Below are 25321 nucleotides of genomic sequence, written 5' to 3'. Positions count from 1 at the left end.
TACACACCTGTAATACTAGCTACTTGGGAAGCAGAGGTAGAAGAATCACAGTCTAAGACTAGCATGAGACCCTACCTGAAAAATTAACTGAAGTAAAAATGGACCTGAGGCATGGCTAAGGTGACAGAGTCTTACCTGGAAAGCACAAGGACCTAGGTTCAAACACCAGTACCAACCCACAATCTCAATTTTTTTGAATTCCTACTGATGGACTGAAAGTCTTCCTTCTCTCAGATTGTCCTCTGCTCACTCACCTGGATAAGTCTCTCTTCCAATGCCTCTATCTTCAGCTCCTTGCATATTGAACACCCACAAGTCTTCTCTTTGCTTTGGTTAGAAAATACTTCAGGTTTGGAGAACTTCGAGCTCTGCTTATCAGGGAAAAATATGTGGAAAAGGATATCACTATCCCAGCAAAAAGAAGTAAAAGAGCTGCTGCCTAGGGATTTGATCTAAGAACTTACATAAGACCTCTCAGGATAGCAATGTGATAATATCAGCAAAACTCAGGGTTGCCATGTAACCTTCCAGATTCACAAGTCTCAATTCTCAGCTGTCCAGAGTGGCAGGCTCAGACAGACTGGCATGCTGTCCAACACCTAAGTCTTCAACAAGCAAGTCAGAATGGGTTTTTTTTGTTTGTTTGTTTGTTTGATTGATTTTACCGCAAAATGATAAAGGTTAAATGGATGGGAGTATTCCTATCAATGAGTGGATTATGTTCATCACATAATCATCTATATGAAAAGTCAGTGAATGTAACCAAAAGCTACATGAGAAAGTGGCCTCATGACAAGGCATTTAGTCTGATTCACCCACTTCCACCATATGCCAACATATATGGACAGTGACTAGAGAATTTTCTCTACTGGAGTATCAGTATAATCTCCACACACTAGATATGTAGTGATTCTTCTTTCTTCAAGATGCCATACCAATAACACTTTTTTCTTCAGGCACAGCTCAGTAAGAGTACACATGCTGCAGGTTAAAACAAAACAAAAGAAAAACACCCTTTAACTGTTAAATAATTTTTGGGTTACAAAAAGTTGCAAAAATAGTACAGAGAATTTCTGCATTTTCTACTGTTTGAAATGTTAAAATCATAACTGTTCATCAAAAAATACCTTTACATGTAACCCTAAACTAATAAGCAGAACCACAGCATTACTGTCAGGACAAAAAGACAAGACAGACAAATGACTGATGGTGCCCCAGAGTCACAAGCCCTGAAGTCTTGAGGAAATGTTGAGCCTGCTGAGGTACATGATCAGGTTGATCCCGAATGCCTCTTGTCAAAGCCTGTGCCTCTGCATTAAAGTTTTGCATGTTTAAGATCTTGTGTCGGTTTTCTGATCCTCTGTCACAGGAGAGCAAAAAAGGAGAGCAAAAAAGGAGACCAGTCAGCTACCCAACAACCCTATAGACTCATGCAGCAGAGTGAGGTTTGAGTGTAATCAGAGCTAGACACTATGGAAAAAGCTGGACAATGCCCCTTTGCAGCTTATGTCATAGCTGGACAAAAGCATTAAACCAATCACTTAGAATATGGGTACTAAGGAATATAGAGAGGAAACCTAATCTTGTCTGGGAAATCAACCCTCTGTGAAGAGGAGATAAAAGGAACTACACAAGGCTGGTGGAATGGCTCAACTGGTAGACAGCCTGCCTAACAAGTGTGAGACCCTGAGTTCAAACCCAGTACTGGAAAAAAAAAGAAAAAAAGGAACTAGACAGGCAAGAATGGTAATCATACCCAGATTGAGCAACACATAAAATAGAATCAAACTCAGTGCTTTGAAGGAGTGAAGGAGCCTTAATAAGGCCAAAGTCTTAACTCCAAGAAGTGAGATGTGAAGCCTGACACAAGCAAAGGCCAGATCAAATGAGCCCTGTAAACCTTTTTTAAGGACTACACCCTGAAGTGAGCAGAAAGCAATAAAAAGGATTTGAAAAGATTTGCTAAAAACACACCATGATCAGACCTGCTGTTTTATACAAGCATACCCCTCTATTCATAGACAGAATCACAAGGTCTGGATGAAAAGTGGGGGGGAGGGTAAGAAAGAGGAAGAAGTCAAGGATAATTGGCCAGTTTGGGGTTCATTGGATGACAGTGACCAACAGTGAAGTGGGAACACTAGTCTGGAAAGGAAGAAGGTACATTTAGTTTTGAAATGTTCAAACTAAAAGTAAGACATTACATATCTGAAACAGAGGAGAGGTGTAGGCTAACAACACATTCGGAGAGTTTTGAGGGTTTTTTTTGGGTGGTGCTGGGGATCAAACCAAAGGCCTTGTGCACATTAAACAAACACTCTTCCACTGAGTTATACTCCCAGACACCTAGAGTTTTGGACATAAAAACATCAACTGAAGGTGGGCGCTGGTGGCTCATGCCTGTAATCTTAGCTACTCAGGAGGCAGAGATCAGAAGAATCATGGTTCGAAGCCAGCCTGGGCAAATAGATTATGAGACCTATCTTGAAAAACCCCATCACAAAAAAAGGGCTAGTAGCATGGCTTAAGTGGTAAGAGTGCCTGCCTAGCAAGCATAAAGCCCTGAGTTCAACCCCAGTGCTGCCAAAAAAAAAAAAAGTACATATAGAAGTACCTCAAAAATGCATCCGTGTGTCTGTGTATCTGTGTGTGTGTGTGTGTGTGCGCGCGCGCGCATTTGTTTGCAGTACTGGAATGTGAACTCAGGATTTAACATTTGCTAGGCAGGTGTTCTACCACTTGAGTTCAGCCCCAGCCCAAAAATGTCTGTATTTTTTGACCTCGTAATTCTACTATTAGAATTTTCTCATAGAGAAGTAACTTCCTAGAGAGGGGAAAAATGGAATTTGCAAGCCAGAGGGCTAGCTCTGTGGTATACCATTTGCCTAGCATGCATGAGGCATAGAGTTCAATCCCCCACACCACAAAATAAAACAAACTAATTAACAAAAACATAATTCTCTTGTTACCTATAAAAAATATCCTTGGCAGTGTAGTTAGAAGTAATTTTTCTGTTGGTAGACGCTGGAGCTTAGCAAATTATGATATGTCAACTCAGTGGAAATTATAAAAACAAAAGTCAATTAAAAATGAGGGCTGGAGATGTGCCTTGCATGGCATGCACTATGTCCTCAGTTCTACCACAAGCACTACACACACAAAAAGACAATGAAAACATGATGGCCAGGCACGGTGGTGCATAACCGAAATCTCACCTACTCATGTGGGAGAAGCAGACACACACATAAAATGAAAGTACAGACTTTTTGTGGAAAATATATAAATGAAAAAGCTCAGGATATTATGACTTCAAGTACATTAGAGGAGTCGTAGAGTGGCTCAAGTGGTAGAGCGACTGCCTAGCATAAGTGAGGCCCTGAGTTCAAACCCCAGTGCTGCCAAAAACAAAGTACATCAGATACATTTGCTAAAATACACACATGAATAAAATCAAAAAGAAAATAATTATCACTTCAGTGATACAATGAATTATGATTTTCCCAATTATCTATATTTTGCTTTCCTTTCTTATAAAAACTAGCTAAAATATAAGAATACATATGAATTATTAAGCATGATCATCTCTGAAGTATAAAATCATCATAGACTTTTTTTTTGTGGCACTGTGGTTTGAACTCAGAGCCTACACCGTGAGCCACTCCACCACCCCTTTTTTGTGTTGTGTTTTTTTGAGATAGGGTCTCACAAACTATTTGCCTGGGCTGGCTTTGAACTATGATCCTCCTGATCTCTGCCTCCTGAGGAGTTAGAATTACAGATGTGAGCCACCAGCACACAGCCAAACTTTTGTTTAAAGCCTATCTTTTTGTAATGTGTCAAAGTTTTCCTACTAGAATACATTACTTCTATAATCAGAAAAAAGAGTGAAAAAAATACAATCAGGGATTTGTGTGCAAAGATCACATTGTTAGTGTAATTGTAAAAAAAAAAGTAAATAAATTAATGGTATATCAATAGTATAGTTTTTATTTTTTTTCCTTTTGGTAGTTCTGTGGTTTGCACTCTACTACTGGAGCCATGACAACAGACCTTTTTTTACTTTAGTTATTTTTTGGGTAGGGTCTCAGTTTTTTCTTTTCTTTCTTTGCCCATAGCCTGTCAGGGACCACAATTCTCTTACCTATGCCTCCCATGTAGCTGCTGGGATTACAGAACTGGGTAACCAAGCTCAGCTTGTTTTGCCTTTTTTTTTTTTCCAGGCGCTGGCCTCAAACTTCTCTGTGATCCTCCCCAATTTCCACCTGCTTCTGTAGCTGGGATTACAAATGCGATCTACCACATAGGCAAAAAAGGTTCTTAATAGCCTCATCTTGCTACCTAGTAGGGAGGTGGCTTCCTTCTCTTAACTTGCTGTCTCCACACTGCCAACTCCTTGCCCCTCAATAATCAGATGAAGGAGTCTAGGCAAGTCGGTGTGGTTTTTCAAGAATGTGAAACCTCAATTCCTTCAATTAGACCATACTCAAATGTACTCTTCTCTGAAGTCCTTCTTGGTTTGCCTCTTGATACCATGTAACACACTCAGGGCAGTAGGAGCAGAATGTACCTATGTTTTCTGCAGCCTTGGCTCACTAAGTAACAATGTGTTCTTGGTCAAGTTATTTTCTCTGTACCTCATTTCCTCACATAAAAATTACAAATAATAATATGCTGTTGCACAACTACTTCAAACAGTGGTTGACATACGGCAAGTGCTATATGTGTGGTTTAAAATATTAAAATGTTATCACATTTAATATTAATATTAAAATATTATCACTGCTCACATGCATATCTTCCAGCACTGGACATCAATTATCCCATTTGTCGCTTGTCCTGTATGCAGCCTTGCTCCTGAATCCCATGAAATGTCTGGCATATAATAGACAGTGATTCATTGGAAGACATTAACGCTTGCATATAAGCTATTACATACAAGCTGTCAACTGAGCCTTGTGGAGAGAAAGCAAGACACGACTACTAGACTATCCAGTTCTAGAGATTAAGACATTGTACTCTCCATAATTATAACCTCGGTGTTGAGATTTGTCACCCAAAGCTTTTTAAACTAAGACAGTCACTAAAACACGTTTCTAAGCTGCAGGATCGCCGGGGTCGTTGGCTGATATCCAGACCAAGACTTCTAAGCCCTGGCATTCGTTTAAGACATGGGTCCCTTTTTTTGGCGGTACTGTTTGAACTCAGAGCCTCAAGCTTGCTAGGGCCTTTACAACATAAGCCACTCCGCCAACCCTGTTTTGTGTTGGTTTTTTGTTTTTTTCCCCAATGGAAGGCCTCATGAACTATTTGCAGCGGCTGGCTTTGAAGCCAGCCTCCCAATCGCTGCCTCCTGAGTAGCTAGGATTACAGACGTGAGCCACTGGTGCCCGGCTATGGGTCTTAACTCGTGACCATACATTCCTCACTCAAGCCCCGCTTAGGCGTTCCTCTACTCACTTTACGGTCTTTTTTAGGCTTCTCCTCTGCGCTGAACACTGAGCTGGGCCCTAGGGTCTACAGAGCTGAGGCTGCAGGCGGGACTCCGTCGGATCTCCGCGCTGCGCCGGGATCCGGGAGGCATGGCGGCGGCGTAGGGGCGAGGCCTCCGCCGAGGCACTCGGGAAACCGCTCTTGTCCCCTCCCCGGGCCCAGCTGGCTCACCGTGAGATCCCGGGCTCCTCGCGGGGCGGTGTCTAGGGTCCCAGGGGTATGTGCAAGCCCAGGACACCGCGAGTACAAGCTGGGAACCGACGCGCGGTGGCGCGGGCCTTAGTGCGTCACAGAGATCTCGCGCGTCCCTCCCACCTCCGCTGCCTCTCTAGGAAGCGGGAGGAACGTCTCTATGGTGCCCTGGGGCCGCGCTAGTCTGTAAGCCTGGAGGTCAAGCTCAGCCTTGTTTCCCCGCTCATTCCTGAAGTCTCATTTAAGACTATGCTGGCTTGGAGCGCACACTTCAGGCACACCGTAGGGGAGGCGTTAGGAATGGAAAAGATGCCGAATGGGCCATCTCAGCCCATTTATTTATTTATAAAGCAGTATACTCCATCAGCTTAAAATAGCTCCCCAATGGCTGGGGATACAGTTCAGTGGTAGGAGCTTGCACTTCATTTGCGAGACCCTGAGTTAAAGCCCCAGGAGCGCAGTGTGTGTGTGTGTGTGATATGTATATCTGTACACATAAATATCTCAGTGTGTATGCGTGTATGTGTGCAAGAACCTTGGATAATCTCGTTAGAACGAGCAAATTCAATTAATACTTACTGAATTCTTTAATCAGATAGAAAAGTAAAATTCAGATAATTTGCATTTTTGATAAATGGGAAAAATGCAGGTGCCATAGATTAAATCCAGAAAACGAGCTCTCTGAACCTTTGAAAGGAAGAACCATGCAGCCGGCAAATTCTCATCTCCTCACCTCACTCTGTACGACTGCTGTCTTCCTCCATGGGATGTAAGCTTTATTAAGACAAAGCGTTCCCTGTCTGTTCACATTATATCCCCAGAACCCAGAGCAGTGTGTGCATGTAGTAGGCACTCAGTAGATGTTTGGTGGATTGCTAGAGATACCAGAATCAGAATTTTTTTTTTTTTTTGGTGGTACTGTGGTTTGGACTCAGGGTCTTGTACTTTCTAGACAAGCATTCTACCACTTGAGCCACTCCACCAGCCCTTTCTTGGCTCTGTTTTTCAGATAGGGCCTCAAACATTTTGCCTGGACTGGCCTCAGACTGCAATCCTTTTACCTATACCTTCCTCGTAGTTGGGATACAGACATGGGCCACCACACCTAGCTTGTTCTTTGAGATAAGGTCTCACTAAATTTTTACCTGGGCTAGCCTCAAACCTTGATTGTCCTATCTCTGCCTCCCAAGTAGTAGAATTTTGAGCTGAAGAATGTTATTTTCATTACCAGTACCCAAGTAGAGAGTCATCTTTAAATATAAATAGGTCACTAAAAACATAATTATATAAATAAATATAAATAGGTCACTGAAAAAACTCTGAAGGACACCAATGAGAGAGCGAGAGATAGAGAGAGAGAGATTGACTTGATTTAGCATCTCCTGAGTTGTAGGAGATTTGAGAGCTGACAATAGTTTATGTTCTAACATATTACGTGAAATAATTACTCCATGTAGATATTTTTTGGTATATGTCAGAGTTAAAACTGCCAGAAAATCCCCTTTCCCTAAATCACAGTCTCTCTTAAAGTTTCATCTGTAGGCCAGTTAAAACTGCTAGCAACTCATCTTTTCAAACCAACCAGATTAGAGGAGAGGCAAAGTCCACAGAGATGATTTTTGTTCTCTGTTAGTTGTAATTGCTGGGAACTCATTTTTCCACCTATGCAGGTTACATGAAGAATACACAATTTGGAAATATATTACTCATCAAAGTACAAACCCTTTGCTAGTAACCTAGGTCTTCTCCAAGAAGATAACATAGAACACACTCAATGATAGATTAAAATTTTTTGAGGTGCCAAGCATGGAGAGATTTGTGAGCCACCCCCAACCTCAATACACAAAGTAAAAAAATAATGACCATGAATTTAAGAAACTCAGTCAAGTTTTGAGTTTTCTCATAACTACTTCAATGTATTTTTCAAATGTTCTTTTTTTTTTCCTGTTTCTTCAGGATCCTGCTTTGCTTTTAAAACATGCTTGACCTGCATTTTTAGGTGTCACTGAACATAGTGTACTGTGAAGAATATTGCTTCTCTGTGTGAAATATAATTCTTGATACCTAAGCAATCTTCCCATGAGTGTTATAAAGACTACACACTTCACAATGATGCATTTTGTTGCATGAGATGCCATTATTTCCCTCAGCAGTTTATGTCAAGAAAGCAGGACACAGAATTGTAAGTTTATCTCTGAAAAATGAGCAGCTATTAACATGTAATGCCCAATTCATAACACTGTTTTGTTACTTCTGTATGGGAAAGGGAACTGCTGGTAACTCAGCTCCACCCTAAATTTTATGAACAGTACAATACAGTATGTATGTATGTCATCAAGTGACACCTGATTCCCCCCAAAACCCTATAGAGCATCACATGCTGCTTCTCCAGCTAAAGGATTGATAAATTATGGCCCAGTGACCAAATCCAGCCTGCCGCTTTGTTCTTTAAATAAAATCTTATTGGAATAAGCCACATTCATTCATATACTTTCTATTGTTCCTTTCACAATGCAATAGCAGAGTTGAGTATTTGCTACAGAGATCATGTGACTCACAAAACCCAAAATATTTTCTATCTGGCCCTTTCCAGAAAAAGTTTACCAACCACTGGGATAATGGGGTGCAAGTTTTGTTAACTCAGCTGCCTTCCCAAAGCAGGCTGCATGATACACTCACTTCACAGAAACATAGTTTGCTTCCTCTGAAAGAGCTTTCTAATGGTAACTTAGCTTTCCTTTTTGTTGATGGGACTGGGATTTGAACTAAGGGTTTCGTGCTTGCAAAGCAGGTGCTCTACTGCTTGAGACACACCTCCAGTCCATTTTGATCTGGTTATTTTGAAGATGGGGATCTTGTGAAGTATTTGCCAGGGCTGGTCTTGAACTGTGATCCTAGTTGGAACATAAACTGATCTCAGCCTCCCAAGTAACTGTGTCATGTACAAGCTTAGTTTTGCTTATAAAGAGAAGTAACATAGGGCTGGTGGAGTGGCTCAAGTGCTATAGTGTCTGCCTAGCAAGTGAGAAGCAACATCAAGGTTGGTGGAGATTATATATAGGAGGCATTATTTGTTGCCAAACTCAGCATACATTTTCCCCTCTTTCACTTTGTCAAAACCCCATCCAATTTAGGTATCCACCTCTCTTCCACGCACCCACCAACATCATAGAAAGAGAACTTAATCCCAATTCCAAAGGGGTCTCTTGATTCACTTAAGAGTAGTATGTTTCAATTTACCTATCACTTTCTCAGAAAGGGGCATATATCAGTTAGCTTTGATTTTTAACAAATGACTCCAAAACTTAGTGGCTCAAAGCAACCCTTAATGTAGAGTGCCTGTCTGGGAAGCATGAGGCCTTGAGTTCAAGCCCCAGTGCTGCTACACCCCGCAAAAAATTATTATCATAACTCCGTGGGTCATCTAAGTGATGCCATCCAGATGGCCAAGGACCTGGATAGAACAAAAGGGCAGAAGAAAGGTGACCTTATCCTCTGAAGCCGGACAATGACCCTGCCTGTAGTCATTGAAATTCCAGGTTCTCTGACTTTTGGACTCTGGGACTTGTCCCAGTTCCCCTGTGGTTCTCATAACTTCATATTTAGATTGAGCTCTGTGTCTGGCTTCCTTGGTCTTCCAGCCTGCGTATCATGGTACTTTTCACTCTCCGTAATTACCTGAGCCAATTCCCATCCTAAAACCTCTCTTTATATCTACATACCCTATGGTTTTGTATTCGTCTCTGAGAATCAGCAGAGTACAAAGGAAAATGCTCCCTGATTAATGTCTAATCATGACACCTGTTCCTCACACCAGTCAGCTCTCACCTTGTTTATTCTTACCTATAATAGGAATATTATTTCTGCCTGCCCTTTGAGATGTGTGCAGATCCTATGATCTGAGCACTCTCTCCAAGGCAACTGTCCTCTTCTCCCAAGGCAATAGTACTTCTCCAATTGCATTGGTCTTTTTTGAATAGACTCTCCTTTACTAAGTCTGGATTTGGTTTCAGTTTAAGACAAGGATTCCTGTAGGAGCTCCCCAGTCTCATCCACTCCTATTGCAATGGGTTGCAGAGCATGGTCTTGGGAGGCAAACTGAATCTTTTACTATGTTGGAAGGTGTCTATCAGTACCTCCCAAAAAGCTGAGATGGAAAGAAGTGTGTTATGTTGTAAAAGAAGGTAAGGTTAGTCATATCAGTATCTAAGACTTGTAATATTTTTTCCTACAGTTTTTGTGACCTCCCATAGATGGTACATTGTTCCTCCCCTCCCAACCCACTAATGGGCCTGATGCTTTCATTTATATGTAGGCAACTCATACACAGAGGCATAGAGGTCAGTAGACCTCTGAGATTGCTGCAGAGTTGGCTGAGGGGCCTGGAAGACACTGGGGTTGCAGGCCTGGGTGCTGAAGGTGGTGGGAGGACCCTGGGGGACCGATGTGTCAAAAAGGAGGCAGAGTCTTCGAGGAATGTTGGGCCTGGCACCCTGGGGCCCCTTCATAGCGAACTCAGACACAGGCAGGAGGAGTAGCCATGTCCACATGGTCCTCACCTTGGACTTAATGTGCAGGAAAGTTATTTGTAACTTCCTGAAGGTCTGGTCATCAGTGTGAACTGGGGATCAGAAATGAGGTGAGGCAGGAGAAAGGCAGTGGAGGTGGAGGTGGCAGCCAGAGGACTGTCACATTAGTCAGTGTGAGTGACTGAACAAGGACAGTGGTCAGGTGAGTATTAAAGAGGCTAACCACAGCAAATCCCTGTGTGATGCTTAGTGTGGGCCAGGCACAGTTTTAACCATAGTCCCATATAATCTTCACAGTGACCCTATGAGGTAGGTGATTGTTCCCATAGGAAGGTTAACCTGCCTAAGTCTTAACAGCTTTTGAGTAGGAGAGCCAGGATGGAAATCTAGGCTGTGTGGCTCTGTGGCAGGAAGGCAGGGAGGGGGAAGAGTGATGACGAATGCTACAGTGAAACAAAGACAAACTGGAGTTTGGGAATGTTACCTGCAGACCAGTGAAGGGTCACCTCGCCCCAGAGGTTACAGCTGCCAATACAATGACATGTGACTATGTATGGTACACACTGTACCCCCATTTCTGGAACCTGCTCTAAATGGTATACAAGGAAGGTCCTCTTTGTCCTCAGGGCTCAGTCTTTGGACGGCTTGCTTAATAAACTTGCTTCCCAAAAGCTTTGGTGCACTCTCAGCCTCTGTCTGAGCCCTCCTGCAACAGCTCAAGTTTGAAAGGGATAACCTAAGTATGGTCTCTGTCACCCTGCCCTTCAGGGTGGCCTGCTGAGGCAATGGTGTCTCTTCAGGCCCTCAGGGCTACAGCCCCAGGGATTTCCAAGCATAGAGAACCCCCAGGGTTTTCTCACTCTGTATGTGATGTTTGCTAGTCGGCTCTGGACATGTTTTGAAGTATGTCTTCCCAGTTCTTCTGAGAACCTCCTTTGTGCCTTATCTTTGTGCTTGGGAGGATACCTTCATCTGGGAGGGATACCTCTCTGGCTTCTGAGGCTCACCAAGCCTGAACACATGGGGAGTGGATGAGGGGATCTCTTCAGCAAGTGTAGAGCTAACTTCAGTGATGATGGTACAAAGAATTAGGGCTTTGAGTTTATTCCAACAGAATGAAAGGAAAGGATCTGTGATCTGTTTTGTTTTCTTGCACTGCTGGTGACTGAACCCATGGCATCACCCATGCTAGGCAAGTGCTCTACCACTGAGCTACATCCCCAGCCCTTCAAGAGAAAAGTTTTAAACTAAAACAGGGATTAGAGGATGACTGAAATGATAAGGGTTGAGGAAGAAAAAGAGGGAAAATAATAAGAGGAGGAGAATCAAATGGAAGAGGAAAAGTGAAGGTGGGAAAAGTGTATAAAAAATGGGAAGGAAAAAAAAGAAGTCTGGTGCTAGTGGCTCACGCCTGTAATCCTAGCTACTCAGGAGGCAGAGATCAGGAGGGTTGTAGTTCAAAGTCAACCCGGGCTAAAAGTTCTTGAGACCCTATCTTGAAAATACTCAACACAAAAAAGGGATGGCAGAGTGGCTCAAATGGTAGAGCTCTTGCCTAGTAAGTATGAAGCCCTGAATTCAACATCCAATATCTTCCCCCACCTACACCCCCTCCCCCCAAGAAGAGGAGAAAGCAGTCCAGAAGTGAATTTTGTCCCATTGCTGCCACCTGTAGGCCAAGCCTCCTTCTGCATACTCATTGTCAACAGAAATGGGAACTCTCCCTCAGGTCTGTACACCTTGAATTCTCCACAGTGCAGGATGGCCTCCTGAGCTCAAGTTGACTGATTCACAATCAAAGAGCAATCCAAAGGTTGGTGCAACTTGACTCAGAAACATGAGAATAGACAGGGGAGGTATTAGGAGTCCTTGCATCTAGCTGGTTTCTTGCGTCAAACCTAGAGGTCTTCAAAGCCCACTAGAACCTCAGGCTGAGGAATAGGAACACTGCTATCTTTTGTTGGGAGTGTCTGAATGCTGAGCCCTGCTGCCTCCCCTCACTCACTGCCTTCCTAGTTGCCTACTGACTCTCTTCTGTAGCCACACTGGGGGTGTAGGCAACTTGCAGAAGACATTTAAGCGTTCTGAATGCTTAGGGCATACATTAATATCATCTGAAGATGCTCTGTCTCTACTGTAGGAAAGAGGCAACACTTCTATTTTCTATATAATTTGTTACATTATGAAACCAAATCTGAGACAGGAATTGGTTCCAAAGCAGGAAGTATCAGAAGCAGCAAAGAACAACAGAACCACAGCAGGAGAACTTCAGAATAATGATCCCCAAGAATACAGGACCAGAGGATTCAGAAATCAGGGCAATCATGTGAAAACTGATCAGAGAAAGTGCTTCCAGAGAGATGTCGAGGACAAGGACTAGAAACATAAAGCCAGCAGAAATCAAGGATGTAAAAATCTCCCCAGAGAAGAAAACCCAGAAAGGCAAAGAATATGAAAAGTTATTTAATCTAGGCTCAAAAAGTATTTCACAATCGAATCCACAGACAGAACAAGGAGCTGATTTCAGAGGTTCCAACACAGCTCCCAGTTTATGGAGGGCTTCAGAGTATAGCATCCAGGTACAGAGAAGCTACAGGGAGGAGTGGAAGTATAGAGAAGCCAGGAATGCCCCCAAGCATGGGAAAGGAAGAGGGTTTCAAGGTGTGTGGCCCTTGGAGATGGAAGTGCCTTTGATGAGGGAAGAGGGCACCAGCATTATCTGGGAGAGAAACCCTCTATCTGTAAGGAACGTGGCAAAGCCTCTGGGCAGAGTGCAACCCTCATCATGCTCCAGAGAATGCACACTGGGGAGAAACATTTGTTGTGTTATGAATGCAGAAAAAGCCTCAGTCAGAGATCACACCATAGGACATCAGAGGATCCATAATGGGGAGAAACCCTACCAATGTCAGGACTGTGGGAAGGCCTTCAGCTGGAGCTCAAACCTCATAGTTCATCAGGGAGTCCACACTAGGGAGAAATGTTTTAAATATGGCAAGTGTGGGAAAGCTGTCAGCCAGCGTTCAGGCCTCACTGTCCATCAGAGGATCCATACAGGGGAGAAGCCATTTCTGTGTAATGAGTGTGGCAACTCCTCCAGTCATAGTTCATACTTCATTGTGCAACAGTGGGGAGAACCCTTATCAGCATGATGAGTGTGGACACTCAGTGTGATGAGAGGACAGAGCTCACATCTTATTCTTCATCAGGCAACTCATGCTGGGAAGAGACTTCAGCTAGCTACTTGAGTTGGTGCCTACCGCTAATGGGCAGAGTTTCATGTTCGTGTTCATGTGTTTGCCAGGAAAGCTGCTATCAAAATGTTTCCAGTACTTATTTCCAAGCCAATTCCAGCAGTCAAGACAAGGGAGGAGTGCTGGAAATTCATCTCAGGTCACAAGGAAAGCCTGTGGTGAGTTGCAGTTACAACATTGTCTGTTGGCTCAAACTCCATGGCAGGTCACAAGCAATTGGAATTTTCAAAGTATAAGAATTTTTAGGAAGAATAAAAAATTTCCATCTAAAGTATAAGAAAATTCCTATGTGTATATATATATACCTACATATATACACATATATATATATATATATATATTTTTTTTTTTTTTTTTGGCTAAGTACTTTCCTATTACTTCTTTGGGAAAACACCAGGCCCTTGTTACAAAAGTTTGTTTTATCAGGCAGAGGTGTATGGCGAGCACACCAACTCAGGAATTTCTGAGAGCAGTTCTAATCTTGAATGTCGGTACAGTAACTATCTGAAATGGGCTATGCACTTCCTGGTCCTGATTTTCACAAGACTAGCTGTGTTAGAATGGCTACTTGCCTTGGAAAGAGACCTGGATAAGGACTGCAGGCCCCAGAATGAAGGGAAGTTAATTTTTTTGGTAGGACTGGGATTTGAACCCAGGGCCTACACCTTGAGTCACTCCACCAGCTCTTTTATGTGATGGGTTTTTCCCAGATAGGGTCTCTCAAACTACTTGCCCAGGCTATCCTTTTTTGAACCGTGATCCTCATGATCTCTGCCTCCTCTGGCCCCTGGCTGATTTTGTGTTTTGAGACACGATCTTACCATGTAGCCCAGGCTGTCCTGTAACTCTAGACAGGTTACTCTAGATAAGTTAGGGATCTGTCCTGGTTGTGAGAGGTAGCTGATAGACCTGAGCTGGTGGCTGCAAGAGGAAGAAAAATCATCACAATTAAACTTCCCAACTCCACAGGTAACCAGTCTCTGTTAAGATCAAAATAGCCCAGCAAGGTCAGGGGATATCACCACTCATCTAAAGTTTAATCCTTTCTTTCTCCGGAATAAGCCCCACACTAAACATCCCTAGGCCTGGAAATCTCACACAGGTAATCTCATTAATTTAACAAGATAAAGATTTAGGCCCAGGAGCCCATCGTAGGGATCAGATGGACCTGTGGCTGAGAATTCCTAAGTATTTTAGATCTGGATGCTGATACTGTTGTTCTCTAGAGAAGGCCACTTTCCATCTATCAAAAGTGTACTCCTCCACTTTAAACTTTACTATCATTTTCACTGTATGTTTGGATCTTTCCTGAATTTTCTTCTCTGACCTGAGGCAGGTACCAAGGTATACACCAGTGCTAAGCTTTCCGGTTCTGGAGCTAAGTGAGGGGCAGGGTCAGCCCAGAATGTCCTCTTCCCCACCAGGAGGCTTCAGAGAATTATCTTGCTCTTGGCAATTGGGCCGGGTTCGCGTCCGCCCCAGCTAGAGGACAGAGAAAGCCTGGCAGGGCACTGGGACCGCTCCCAGACCCTTCCCTTGACCTGAGCCCCTCGTTCTCCAAAGCCGCTCACCTCTGCACCTCCCCTGGCCGCTTCCCGAGTCTTCCCCTCCTGAACCCTTTACCCCCACCCCCGGGGTGCAGCCTCCTTCTTCCCTCCCAGACCTTGCTCCCAGCGCACCGGGGCCCGGCCCCCGCTGCCCTCCTTTGCCCCAGCGCGGCCGGGACCACCCGCCGCAGGCTTCTTCCCGGCTCGGGATGCAACCCACGGAGCAAAAAGGCGCGAGGCGAGACCGAGACCCACAACGACCCTAGCTAAAGGACTAGACGAGCCGGGCGCTGGTGGCTCACGCCAGTAACCCTAGCTACTTAGGAGGCAAAGATCAGAAGGTTCAGTTCCAAGCAAGTCCACGTAAATAATTTGCGAGAATTATTATCTCAAAAAAAAAAAAAGGGACTAGACGAACTCATTATCATTTTTAAGAGGGGAAGTCTTTGACTTGACATTTAATCTTTTTGTGTGCGTGGTGCTGGCGATCAAACCCCGGACCTCATGCATACACGGCAAGTGGTCTGCCACTGGTCTCCCAGCACAACGTTAAATCTTATTTTGGAACAGCAAAAAGACAAAAGAATGAACCAAAAATTGGGGGAAATACTGTGACACATGGCAGATAAAGATAATTTTTTTTACTACATACAGAATGTGTACAAAATTTAAAAGAACCAACAAGAGGAAAAGCTGCTGAAGAACGTAAGAAATCCACAGAAAAAGAAACACGTGGCTTTTTAAATATGGGATGCAATATCCAGTCTCACCCATAATTGGATGCAAATTAAAACATGAGAGCATTTTTCATTCATGAGATCACAAAGACAAAACATAGTTTCATAAGAGAACTCAGGAGAATGGACATTTTCTTACACATAATGGGAACCCCATTTCCAATTTCTATCAAAATATCAAATGCACCTACCCTTTCAATTTGTCCTGCAGATAAGGCTGCACACAAACCAAGTACAGTGTGCAGGCATATTCTACACAGCAGTTTGTAAGAAAAGACATGTCCAGCCATAGGGCACTCACCATATGAATTATGGTACATCCATGCAATGAAGCATCACACAGAAGTGGAAAAAGATTGAGGTAGATCTTACAGGCCAATAGAGAACTATTTCCAAGACACACTGGGTGAAAAAAGCAGCAGACAAAAGGCATGCTAATCTCTAGTTAAGATTGTAAAGGAATGGACTACTTTTGGAGGGATCCTCAAGAACTGTAATACATTGTCTCTGGGGAAGGAGACTTGTCTGTGCTGGGAGATCTTTTTTACCTTAGGCACTGGTTGCACTTCCACTTGAACAAAGAACTACTAGACAAGGACAAAGACTCCCAAGGTGTAATAACATCAAAGTAGCTGTGAGGAAGAGGCACCAGTTACTCTTTGAAATGGGTATGATAAAAAAACAAAAACAAAAAAACACCTCCCTCCTCAGGTGGGTTATATGAAGTAAAGCACATTTAATGTTGAGTGTGGTGCCTGGCATACAGAAACCCCCTCAGCTAACTATGATGATTATTACAACCTTGCTTTTTACTCAGCAGGCTGACTTGTCTTAAGAGAACCCAAAGGATAATGCCAATTTGATCACAGGCATCTGGGAAAAACCATGTATGGCCTTGGGAAGACAGGTAGCCTACTGGGACTTGGGTTGCTTCCTCCCTCACCCTTGCCCTTCCCAACTTCAGAGAGGCATTAGTCACTGTGAAAACAGGGCACACAGAAGCCTAAGGAAACTAGGGCCTGTCAGACCTGGGCCTGGCTCTACTTTTCATCACAGCATAGGTCTTTAGCAGGGTTCTGGCTTGGGAATTTGCTGTTTTGTCTTTTGTGCTCCTGACGGTGTACTCATTCCATCTTCTAAACATCCATCTTTTGTCCCTGCCAGTGGCTGGGGCAGAATTCCTTAGACTGTGAAAAAAACTTGCTGGTGTTGAGGTGACAAGAAAATTAGAAAATGTATCAAAAACTAAGCCAGGTTCAGGTGCTGAGACAGAACCAGGAATTAAAGGCTGAAAAATCACTAGAACATATGGAACTGAATCAACAGTTCAAGAATGTGCACACCTGTATTCTTTCCTTCCCGCTTCCTTTTCTGCTAGATGTTAAATGAGAAGCACCATCCACAGAGGAGTAATTAGGTCCAGGAATAGAAAGATGCCTGGTTTCTGTAAATCTGTGACTGGGAAGAACACCTAAATAAGGACCATAAAAACTGACACCAAGCTGGGTGCCGTAATTCTAGTTACTTAGAAGGCAGAGATCAGGAGGATCAGGATTTGAAGCCAGCCCAGGCAAATAGTTCTCAAGATCCTGTCTCAAAAAAACCCATCACAAAAAAGGGCTGGTAGAGTGGCTCAAGGTATAGGCCCTGAGTTCAAGCCCCAGTACTGCAAAACCAAACCAAACCAAATTTATGGCCAACCCTGGCCCTTTGTCTCCAGGCTTGAGTGATAAGTGGAAAGTTGCTAGGTAACCTTATATCCTGGTGACTAGTTCTAAACCCCCAGCCCAGTTGGGGGACATAAATACCCCTGGGTCAAAGATCGCCCACTGCCAGGCACTGATGGCTCATATCTGTAACCCTAGCTACTCAGGAGGCAGAGATCAGGAGTGTGGTTCGAAGTCAGCCCTGGGCAAATAGTTAGACAGACTCCATCTCAAAACAAACAAACAAACAGTATCACACAAAAAAGTATTGGCAGAATGACTCTAGTGGTAGAGCTCCTGCCTAGCAAGTTATGAAGCCAAGTTTAAACCCCAGTGCCACAAAAAAAAAAAAAAAAAAAAAGTCACCCATTGAGCCCTCTGCTCTTGTCAGAATGCACGGCTACCCTCATCCCCTTTCCTTCCACCCAGCTTTGTCTTCCTATGCTAAATCAACCTGTTCTGGTCTGCTTCATTGTGTCCCTCCTTGAGGATTAAAATTCTTTTTCAAGTTGGGGGGAGGATCCACAGTGGGTGTTGGAAAATTGAGTAGAGAGTCCCCCTCTTCTATTAAAGAAATTTCTTCTTCTGAATACCCTCCCAGTGACAGTAAAATTGTCTCCAGGGATCCCTTCTCCCCTTACCAGCCCCACCTGTCCACACTCCAACCAGAACAATGTCACAAACCAAATTTCTCTCCTGAACTCTTTTCCATGGAATTAGGACATTGGTAACTAGGAACCTACTTCTCTAGAACCCACACTCCACAAGAAAGTCTCACCACTCGCAATAAGTCATGTTCGTTCTTTTATTAACTTCCCTTCCTGATCATAAAGTTTAGGCTCACTATAGGAAATGTAGATAATGCAGGAAAACCTAACCACTGTTAAACATTCAACCGTTTTCTTTCAGTTTTTCCCCTAGACATTATAGAAAACAGGGCTCTGTGTAGTTTTATTATTCACTTAATATTAGTATGAGTGGGGGGGAGGGTGACAGTGGGAGGTGGCCCTATGTATACACATGTGAGTAAATGTAAAAACAACAAAAAAATTACCATGAGCATTTTGTTATCACTATTCTTTAAATTAGGATTTTTAGTGTTTATACTATGATATAATTTAGTCATTTCTCTGTTGCCATTTACTTGGGTTTCTAGTTTTGTAAAACTGACATGTATATATTGTTCAAATATTCATCTTAAGGTAGCTTCTAAAGGTGGTATTATTTTATTAAAGGATATACAAGCTGTTTAAATGGCTTAGGAGAGGAAAACAAAAACAAAAACATAAAATGGCTTGGGGGTTGTGTGTGAGGGGGAGATAGCGCAATTTAATCAATGTACAATGTAAGGCTATTCAGAATTGTCACAATGAATCTCCCTTGTACAATGAATGTATGCTAATAAAAATGAAAAAAGAAATGAGAAAAAATTAAAATGGTTCAATTTCCCCTAAAAATGTCAACAATGGCTGATAATGATGGAATAGAGAACAAATTTACAGATGGAAAATGAAGTGGCAACTGAGAAAACTGATAGAGGGAGAAGAGCCTGGAACACTTGCTGAGGGCACATGGAACAAGGCAGCTGATCTGCCCTGCCCAACCCCAGAGACCTGGGACTTGCAAACCTCAAATCCAATGAGGGGAAGTGGAATTAACACTTTTTTGCATTTAGAGGAAGGCTTTTAGTGAGCAAACTCCACAAATAGAGGTCTCTTGAATTGTTTTTCTTTTCACTATATTGCCCAGGCTGGCTTTGAACTCCTGGGCACAAGTGATCCTCCTGCCTTAGCCTCCCAAGTAGCTGGAACAACAGACACAAACCACAGTACCTAGCTTTCATTTGGGCTTTTGAGGCATGCATATATGTGTATGTATGGCACGTGTGTGTATGTAATTATGTGTGTATCAGTAAGAAGCACAACACATTTGAGAAAAGGTTCTAATGAGAGGAAACATGTTAAACAAAGACAAAAAAGTTCACAGAGGAGCAGGGGCATGAAGGGGTTACGATAACTCAGGGGGGACAGAAGAGATTTTTATGAAAATCCTTCTAATTAGAATACTCAGAGGGGCTAGGGATGTAGCTCAGGAGCAGAGAGAATGCCTGGTACATGCAAAGCCCTAGATTCAATCCCCCAAAGGAAAAAGTCTCTTGCCATGAAAATAACAAACATTCTTAAGGTAGAAAATTAAGGTACTCTCCCAGAACAAGACACAAGACAAATGGATACAAATGGAAATACAGGAAGCAGTTGAGGATTGATCCAAAAGGTCCAACATTTGATGGACAGGAATCCAGGAGTAAAATCAGAAAAACAATGAAGAGGGCATTCTCATATAAATAACAAGAAAAGTTCCAAAAGTACATGAGTCACTATACTGAAAAAAAAAATCACTGAGTGCAATAGGGAATTGAGTACAGCAAGGAAAAGAGACTTTAAAACTTCCAGGCATGAGGGTAGGGGTACAGGTAACTGTAACGTAACCAGTATAAACAGATTCTCAAAGAAATAAGGATCAGACCAGAATCACACATATCATCAGCAACAGTGGATGCGGTAAGTCAAGTGATGAGCGTAACTCCTGGGGGGAAAATTCCAACATAAAAATCCTGATTCAGTCAAACTACCAGTCAAGCATGAGGGCAGAGAAAATTGTCTTAAGGTAGATAAGCACTCAATAATTTTGCCATGCTCTCTTTCTTGGCAAGTGACTTGAAGCTATGCTGCAGTGAAATGAGGAAGTAAAAAAAGAAAGAAAGGAAGATATTTAACTCAGGAACAATGGAGCCAAGTTTAACAAGAGGACAATGACAAAAAGGGCATCAAAGACAGACTATAGGAGGAGGCTGGAGGTATTCCAGAAGGGGAAAAGAAAGGCAACCACAAACTTTGGTAAAAACAAAGCTGAGCTGGAGGTGTGGCTCAAATGCTAGAGTGCCTGCCTACCAAGTTCAATGTGCTGAGTTCAAAACCTAATACTGCAAAAAAAAAAAAAAAAGCTGCTCCAGAAAACAGAAAATACAAGCTAAGATCTGCAGTAAACAGTATTCACAGTCATAATAGTGTTCATACTGTTTATTTTCAACTTTCAGACAAATCAATAAAGAAGAATATGGTTACAGAATAGTATTTAAGAATCATCAGTCTTGACAATGTCAGAGTTGAAGAGGAGTAAGAGATGGGTATATTCAACATCTAGGAAAATGGGGAATGGAGATACTGTTTATAGCTAATTCAATAAAACTAAATATATAAATATAATAAATAATTTTCCTTGATTATAAGATTCTTGTTCCTTAGAGAAAATATGGAAATTACAAAAAATCCTTTTAATCACCCATAATTCTATTATCTAGAGACATTCTATTATTTAGAATTTACCTTCTATATGGCTGTTAACCACTCATATCTCATTTCAAGTAATTTGTCTATACTTTTAAAAACAGCATATAATGTATGTAACAGCAAAAGTATATGTAAAGTGTATTACATATACAACTTTGAATCTAGATTTTTTCCGCTGTAAAACTGATACCTACCTATTATGCTTTTTTATACCTCTAGATGTATTTTTCAGTATGCCCTTGGTCATAGGGCAGAGGTTTCTCAAGATGGGTCTTGAATCAAATCTTGTAAGAAACCTAAGATTAGAGGAGTAGATAGGGTGGGTGGGGGCTAGTCGTGAGATGTTATGGACACTCAGGAAGATGTAAAAAAAGGCACAGAGAAGAGCAAAATGTGCTTCTAGGCTATACTGAAAGGTGCATGGGAAGTACAGATAAACTGAAAAGAGATTATGAGCAGCTCTGTAATCATATTAAGGGTTCCAACAGTTTTGCCATAAGAGATGAGAGCAGGGTTAGTAGGCCTTGCTTGCTTTGGCACTCCACGATCTAGCACATTTGCTACAAAGAATGCACCCCCCCCTGTTTCATAATGAGTCGATGACTGATACACAGGAAATCAGAAATGCCACTTGGAAATCTAATCTGGGAGCCCCAGGTGGTGGATATGTTGCTGTCTGGTTAGGAAATCAAGAGAAGCAAGATTTAAAGATTAGGTATCTGATATAATCAAATAACATTATATGTATACAGGGAAATAATGCAATGGCAATATGTGCTAACAAAAATAAAATACAGGTTATGTATTTGGACTCTTTAAGAGATCCGGTAATCTGACCTGTTTTTAAAAATGTCACCAGTTAGTATGTAGTGCATCTGCAGGGGAGACTTTTAGGCCCTTGAGGATCCATGGATTTGCTTCAGGAAGCCTGTACCACCTTACAAATGCATGCAGTTCTGAGTGTGCAGTGTGCACCCTCAGGGAGTGCATTCACCACCGGTGATTCTCAAAGCAGTCACAACTACAAGGTTAGGCACAGTGGATGTGGATGGAGAAGCAAGTGGAGCAGTGACATATGTGGGACAGGGATGCTGCCTAGGTGAAGAAGTGAGCAGATCCACAGCAGTTAGTGTTGCCCACCAGCACTTCTTCCCCAGCCTGAAGGAATTCATGGCTGCATCTGAGGAGTAAGTTTGTGTGTGTGCTAGAGGCTGCTGAGTCTTGCTCCTGGCTCCCAAAGCAACTGTATTTGATTTCATTATCAGACTGGCGTAACAGGTGTCCTTCACATCCACTGGTCTCAGATAAGGACACATGCCAATTACCAGACCTGGCACAAAGCTCTTTGACAGCTAAAAGTCTGATAACTTGCAGCAACTTGGGCAAGTGGGGCTTTGGAGTTCTCAACCATTTCTAGTAAGATCAGCCAAAGGAAAAGGGAGATGACCCAGAGAATAGGAAGACCTAAGACAACCGTGGCAAGGGGTGGGTGATCACTCCTCCCTACTAGAATCTGCAAGGAAGGAGCAGCTGCAGCTTATTTTGAGGGCCATAACTGAATTGGGAAGTTATTAGCTGGAGAATGAGCCAGCTCACATGACTTGGGGGGGGGGATCAGAGGTCCTAAACCTGGGCACAGGTTTGTGGAAACCCAGAGCTCGAAATTAAATACAAGCAGAAATATAAAGTCATAATATATACAGAAAAGAACATAAGTTGGTTTGCTCACAGAATCTGTTTGGCTTCAAATACAGCTCCTTACACTTAGTGCTCCCTCCACCCCACCTTGATTACATACATTCTTGGCCAGGAGGCTTTGACTGCAATGATTCATTACTTTGCACACTGCAATCCCATCCAGAGTTTAAGAAAATACTGAGGCCTGTAAATGGACATTTTAAAAAGTGACCTAGGTAATTCTAACACACAACCAAGGTTGAAAACCACTGCTTTATTTTAAGGCTGAGTTAGTGATTCCCAAACCTACCTTTGCATCAAGGTAGCCTTTCCAAACAACCTGTCAATGGAAATCTTTAGCTGGGATATTACAATTCCATGACTCAGTACTCAATAATGACAATGGCTACGAAGTGAAGCCAAAACACATTAATAGTCCTAATGGTCCTAAACCCCAGATGTCACCGTCTTTCAGGAAAGTACACTTTTGGTCTCCTGATGGGCCAAGTTTACAGAATCATCCTAAATCTTTACTTGCTCTCCCAACATTCTGAGCTTCCTGATCATTCTGGGGAAAAACCAAACTTGTTCCTAGTATCAGGAGACACATGATATTAAGTCTTGGGTCTGGCCATTCCTAGACAGAGGGCAGGATTCACGTTACTAATCATTAGGGTCAGTGAAAGCATGAATGTACATGTGTGTACCTTGTGTTTGCAGGCAGGCGGGAAGGCATGAAAATACAAGTGTGTGTGTGTGTGTGTGTGTGTGTGTGTGTGTACCTTGTTCTTGCTACCACGAGTCACACTCTTGGCCCCTTCTGTTTTGGTATTTATCTATTCATTCATTCATTTAGCAGTTCTGGGGTTTTAACTTTTTAACTCAGGGCCTACACCTTAAGCCACCCCACCAACCCTTTTTTGTGAAGGGTTTCTTTTTGAGATAGGGTCTCGTGAACTATTTGTCCAGGGTTGGCTTCCAACCTGATCCTCTTGATCTCTGCCTTCTGAGTAGCTAGGATTACAGTATGAGCTAAGAGCACACAGCTGCTTTTGTTATTTTTTGAATTGCTTTTATGCCTGGGCTGCCAAGGACCATGATTCTCTTATTTCTGCATCTAGCATAGCTGGGATGACAGATGAAAGCCAGCATGCCCAGCCTTTTATTCATTGAGATAAGGTCTTACAGACTTTTTCCCAGAGCTGGCCTCAAACTGTAATTCTCCCCAACTCTGCCTCCCAAATTGCTGGGATTACACACATGAGTCACCATGCCCAGCCAACAGTATATATAATTGTTTTTGCACTACTGGAGTTTGAACTCAGAACCTCACATTTGCTAGGCAGGTGCTCTACCACTTGAGCCATTTTGCCAGCCTTTTGTTTGTGTTAGATATTTTCAAGATAGGGTCTCTCGAAATATTTGCCTGAGCTGGCTTCAAACCTCAGTCTTCCTGATCTCTGCCTCTAGAGTAACTAGGATTACAGACGTGAAACAACAGTGCCTAGCCCTGGCTAGTACTGATTCCTACTTTTGAATTCTTGTATTTGCATCTCTATTAACAGTGTGAAACCAGGAAATGAAGTCACATATGCTTTGACAAAAGACAGTGGTTAAAAGGAGAAAAATTAAGACGAAAACAGTAAGCTTTCTACTGTATGCTTTCTATATGTGAAAGTCCTCTGTAAAACAGAAAAACTTTGTAATTGACCAAATAATAATTAGTCTTGCAGAAATGAGACAATAAATGCATGGGACTTCTGCATGACACATGTACCAGGCTCAGCACTGACAATAAATGCTTTGCATGCTCAGAGGCATTCGAATGAGCTAGACAGGTAGACCTAGAGGTCAGGAGACCCAAATTCCAGTGTTAGATTTGCTGTTTCTGGTACAGTGCCTAAGGCACACCCCAAAATCTACCACCTCGGCTTCCTCACCTGAAAATGACACTAAATAACCCTTTCTCAAGCTCCTCCACAAGTCTGGATGTGGAGTACAGGTGGTAAGACAAGTGCAGGTCCTGGATGTGGATACAGGCTCTGCGTCGGATGATCACTCTCAAGTACATGAGGATGAAGGCAATGATCTATGGGAAAGCATGAGGTAACTCAAAGTATGGTCTTTCTATACAGGAAGGTACACACGAAGAATAAAAGCGCTATATAAATACAAGGCAACATTGTTACACAACTGTACCTATTGCATAGTTTTAAAAATCATTTTTCCAGGAGTAAAGGCTCACTGGCAACAAAAATATCTTACCTTAGCCAGTTTCTTCATCCTTCTAATAGTTTTCACTATTAATAGTATTCACTATTTCAACACCTCTGACATTAAAAACCAAATTAAGACCTCAGGAATCCCACTCCATCTCTCCCTCTCCCTTCAATTCTCTCTTAGGTCCACTCAGAATTAGAAGAGCTGTTATCATTTCTTTTAAATGCCATCCAGAATGTGAGAATGAAACCAACACTGAGAACCCTGGCTGGGCCTGGGCAGAATGAGCAGAGATAATCTTGGCATGTCTCTAGGCTAGCTTTATTCTTTGATAGCTTTATTCTTTGACTCCTCTACCCAGGAAAGTTAATTCCATCTCACCCAAAAAGAACATGATGGGACTTTGGGGACTGGAGCTATATGGAGGGAGAGAGATGTTGATTTTAACAAATGAATCCTCAAGCACTTGGCAATGAAGACTGGGGAATATTAGGAAATACTCATCACGGGTCCCCAGAGTTTTACAATGCCAAGGTTTAAGAGGTAAAGACAGTAGGAGGAAGAGATCAGGAGGCTCATGGTTTGAAGCCAGCCAGGGCAAACAGTTCATGAGACCTTA

At 42.6% G+C, this 25321-nt stretch overlaps 1 protein-coding gene across 9 annotated transcripts in view; it reads right to left on the bottom strand.

Annotated features, from left to right (window-relative positions):
- Nucleotides 1–25321, bottom strand: part of Znf502 (zinc finger protein 502) — a 45615-nt gene that overhangs the window by 6394 nt on the left and 13900 nt on the right. The window contains exons 1-4 of one of the 9 annotated variants that reach the window (XM_074059511.1): nucleotides 5662–5804; nucleotides 4788–4872; nucleotides 465–981; nucleotides 255–368 (exon numbers count right to left, since the gene is read on the bottom strand). The exons of 1 other annotated variant lie outside the window; for it this stretch is intronic. In XM_074059511.1, coding sequence (XP_073915612.1) covers nucleotides 255–300 — 46 coding nt within the window. In that variant the 5' untranslated portion in view covers nucleotides 301–368; nucleotides 465–981; nucleotides 4788–4872; nucleotides 5662–5804. Of the gene's footprint in view, nucleotides 1–254; nucleotides 982–4787; nucleotides 4873–5457; nucleotides 5805–25321 lie in introns of those variants that run through there. 7 more of the 9 variants (XM_074059508.1, XM_074059509.1, XM_074059510.1 and 4 more) reach the window with 7 other exon arrangements.

The sequence above is a fragment of the Castor canadensis genome, chromosome 17, assembly GCF_047511655.1.
Source record: "Castor canadensis chromosome 17, mCasCan1.hap1v2, whole genome shotgun sequence".
NCBI classification, from domain to species: domain Eukaryota; kingdom Metazoa; phylum Chordata; class Mammalia; order Rodentia; family Castoridae; genus Castor; species Castor canadensis.
This window is presented reverse-complemented; position numbering and strand designations above follow the sequence as displayed.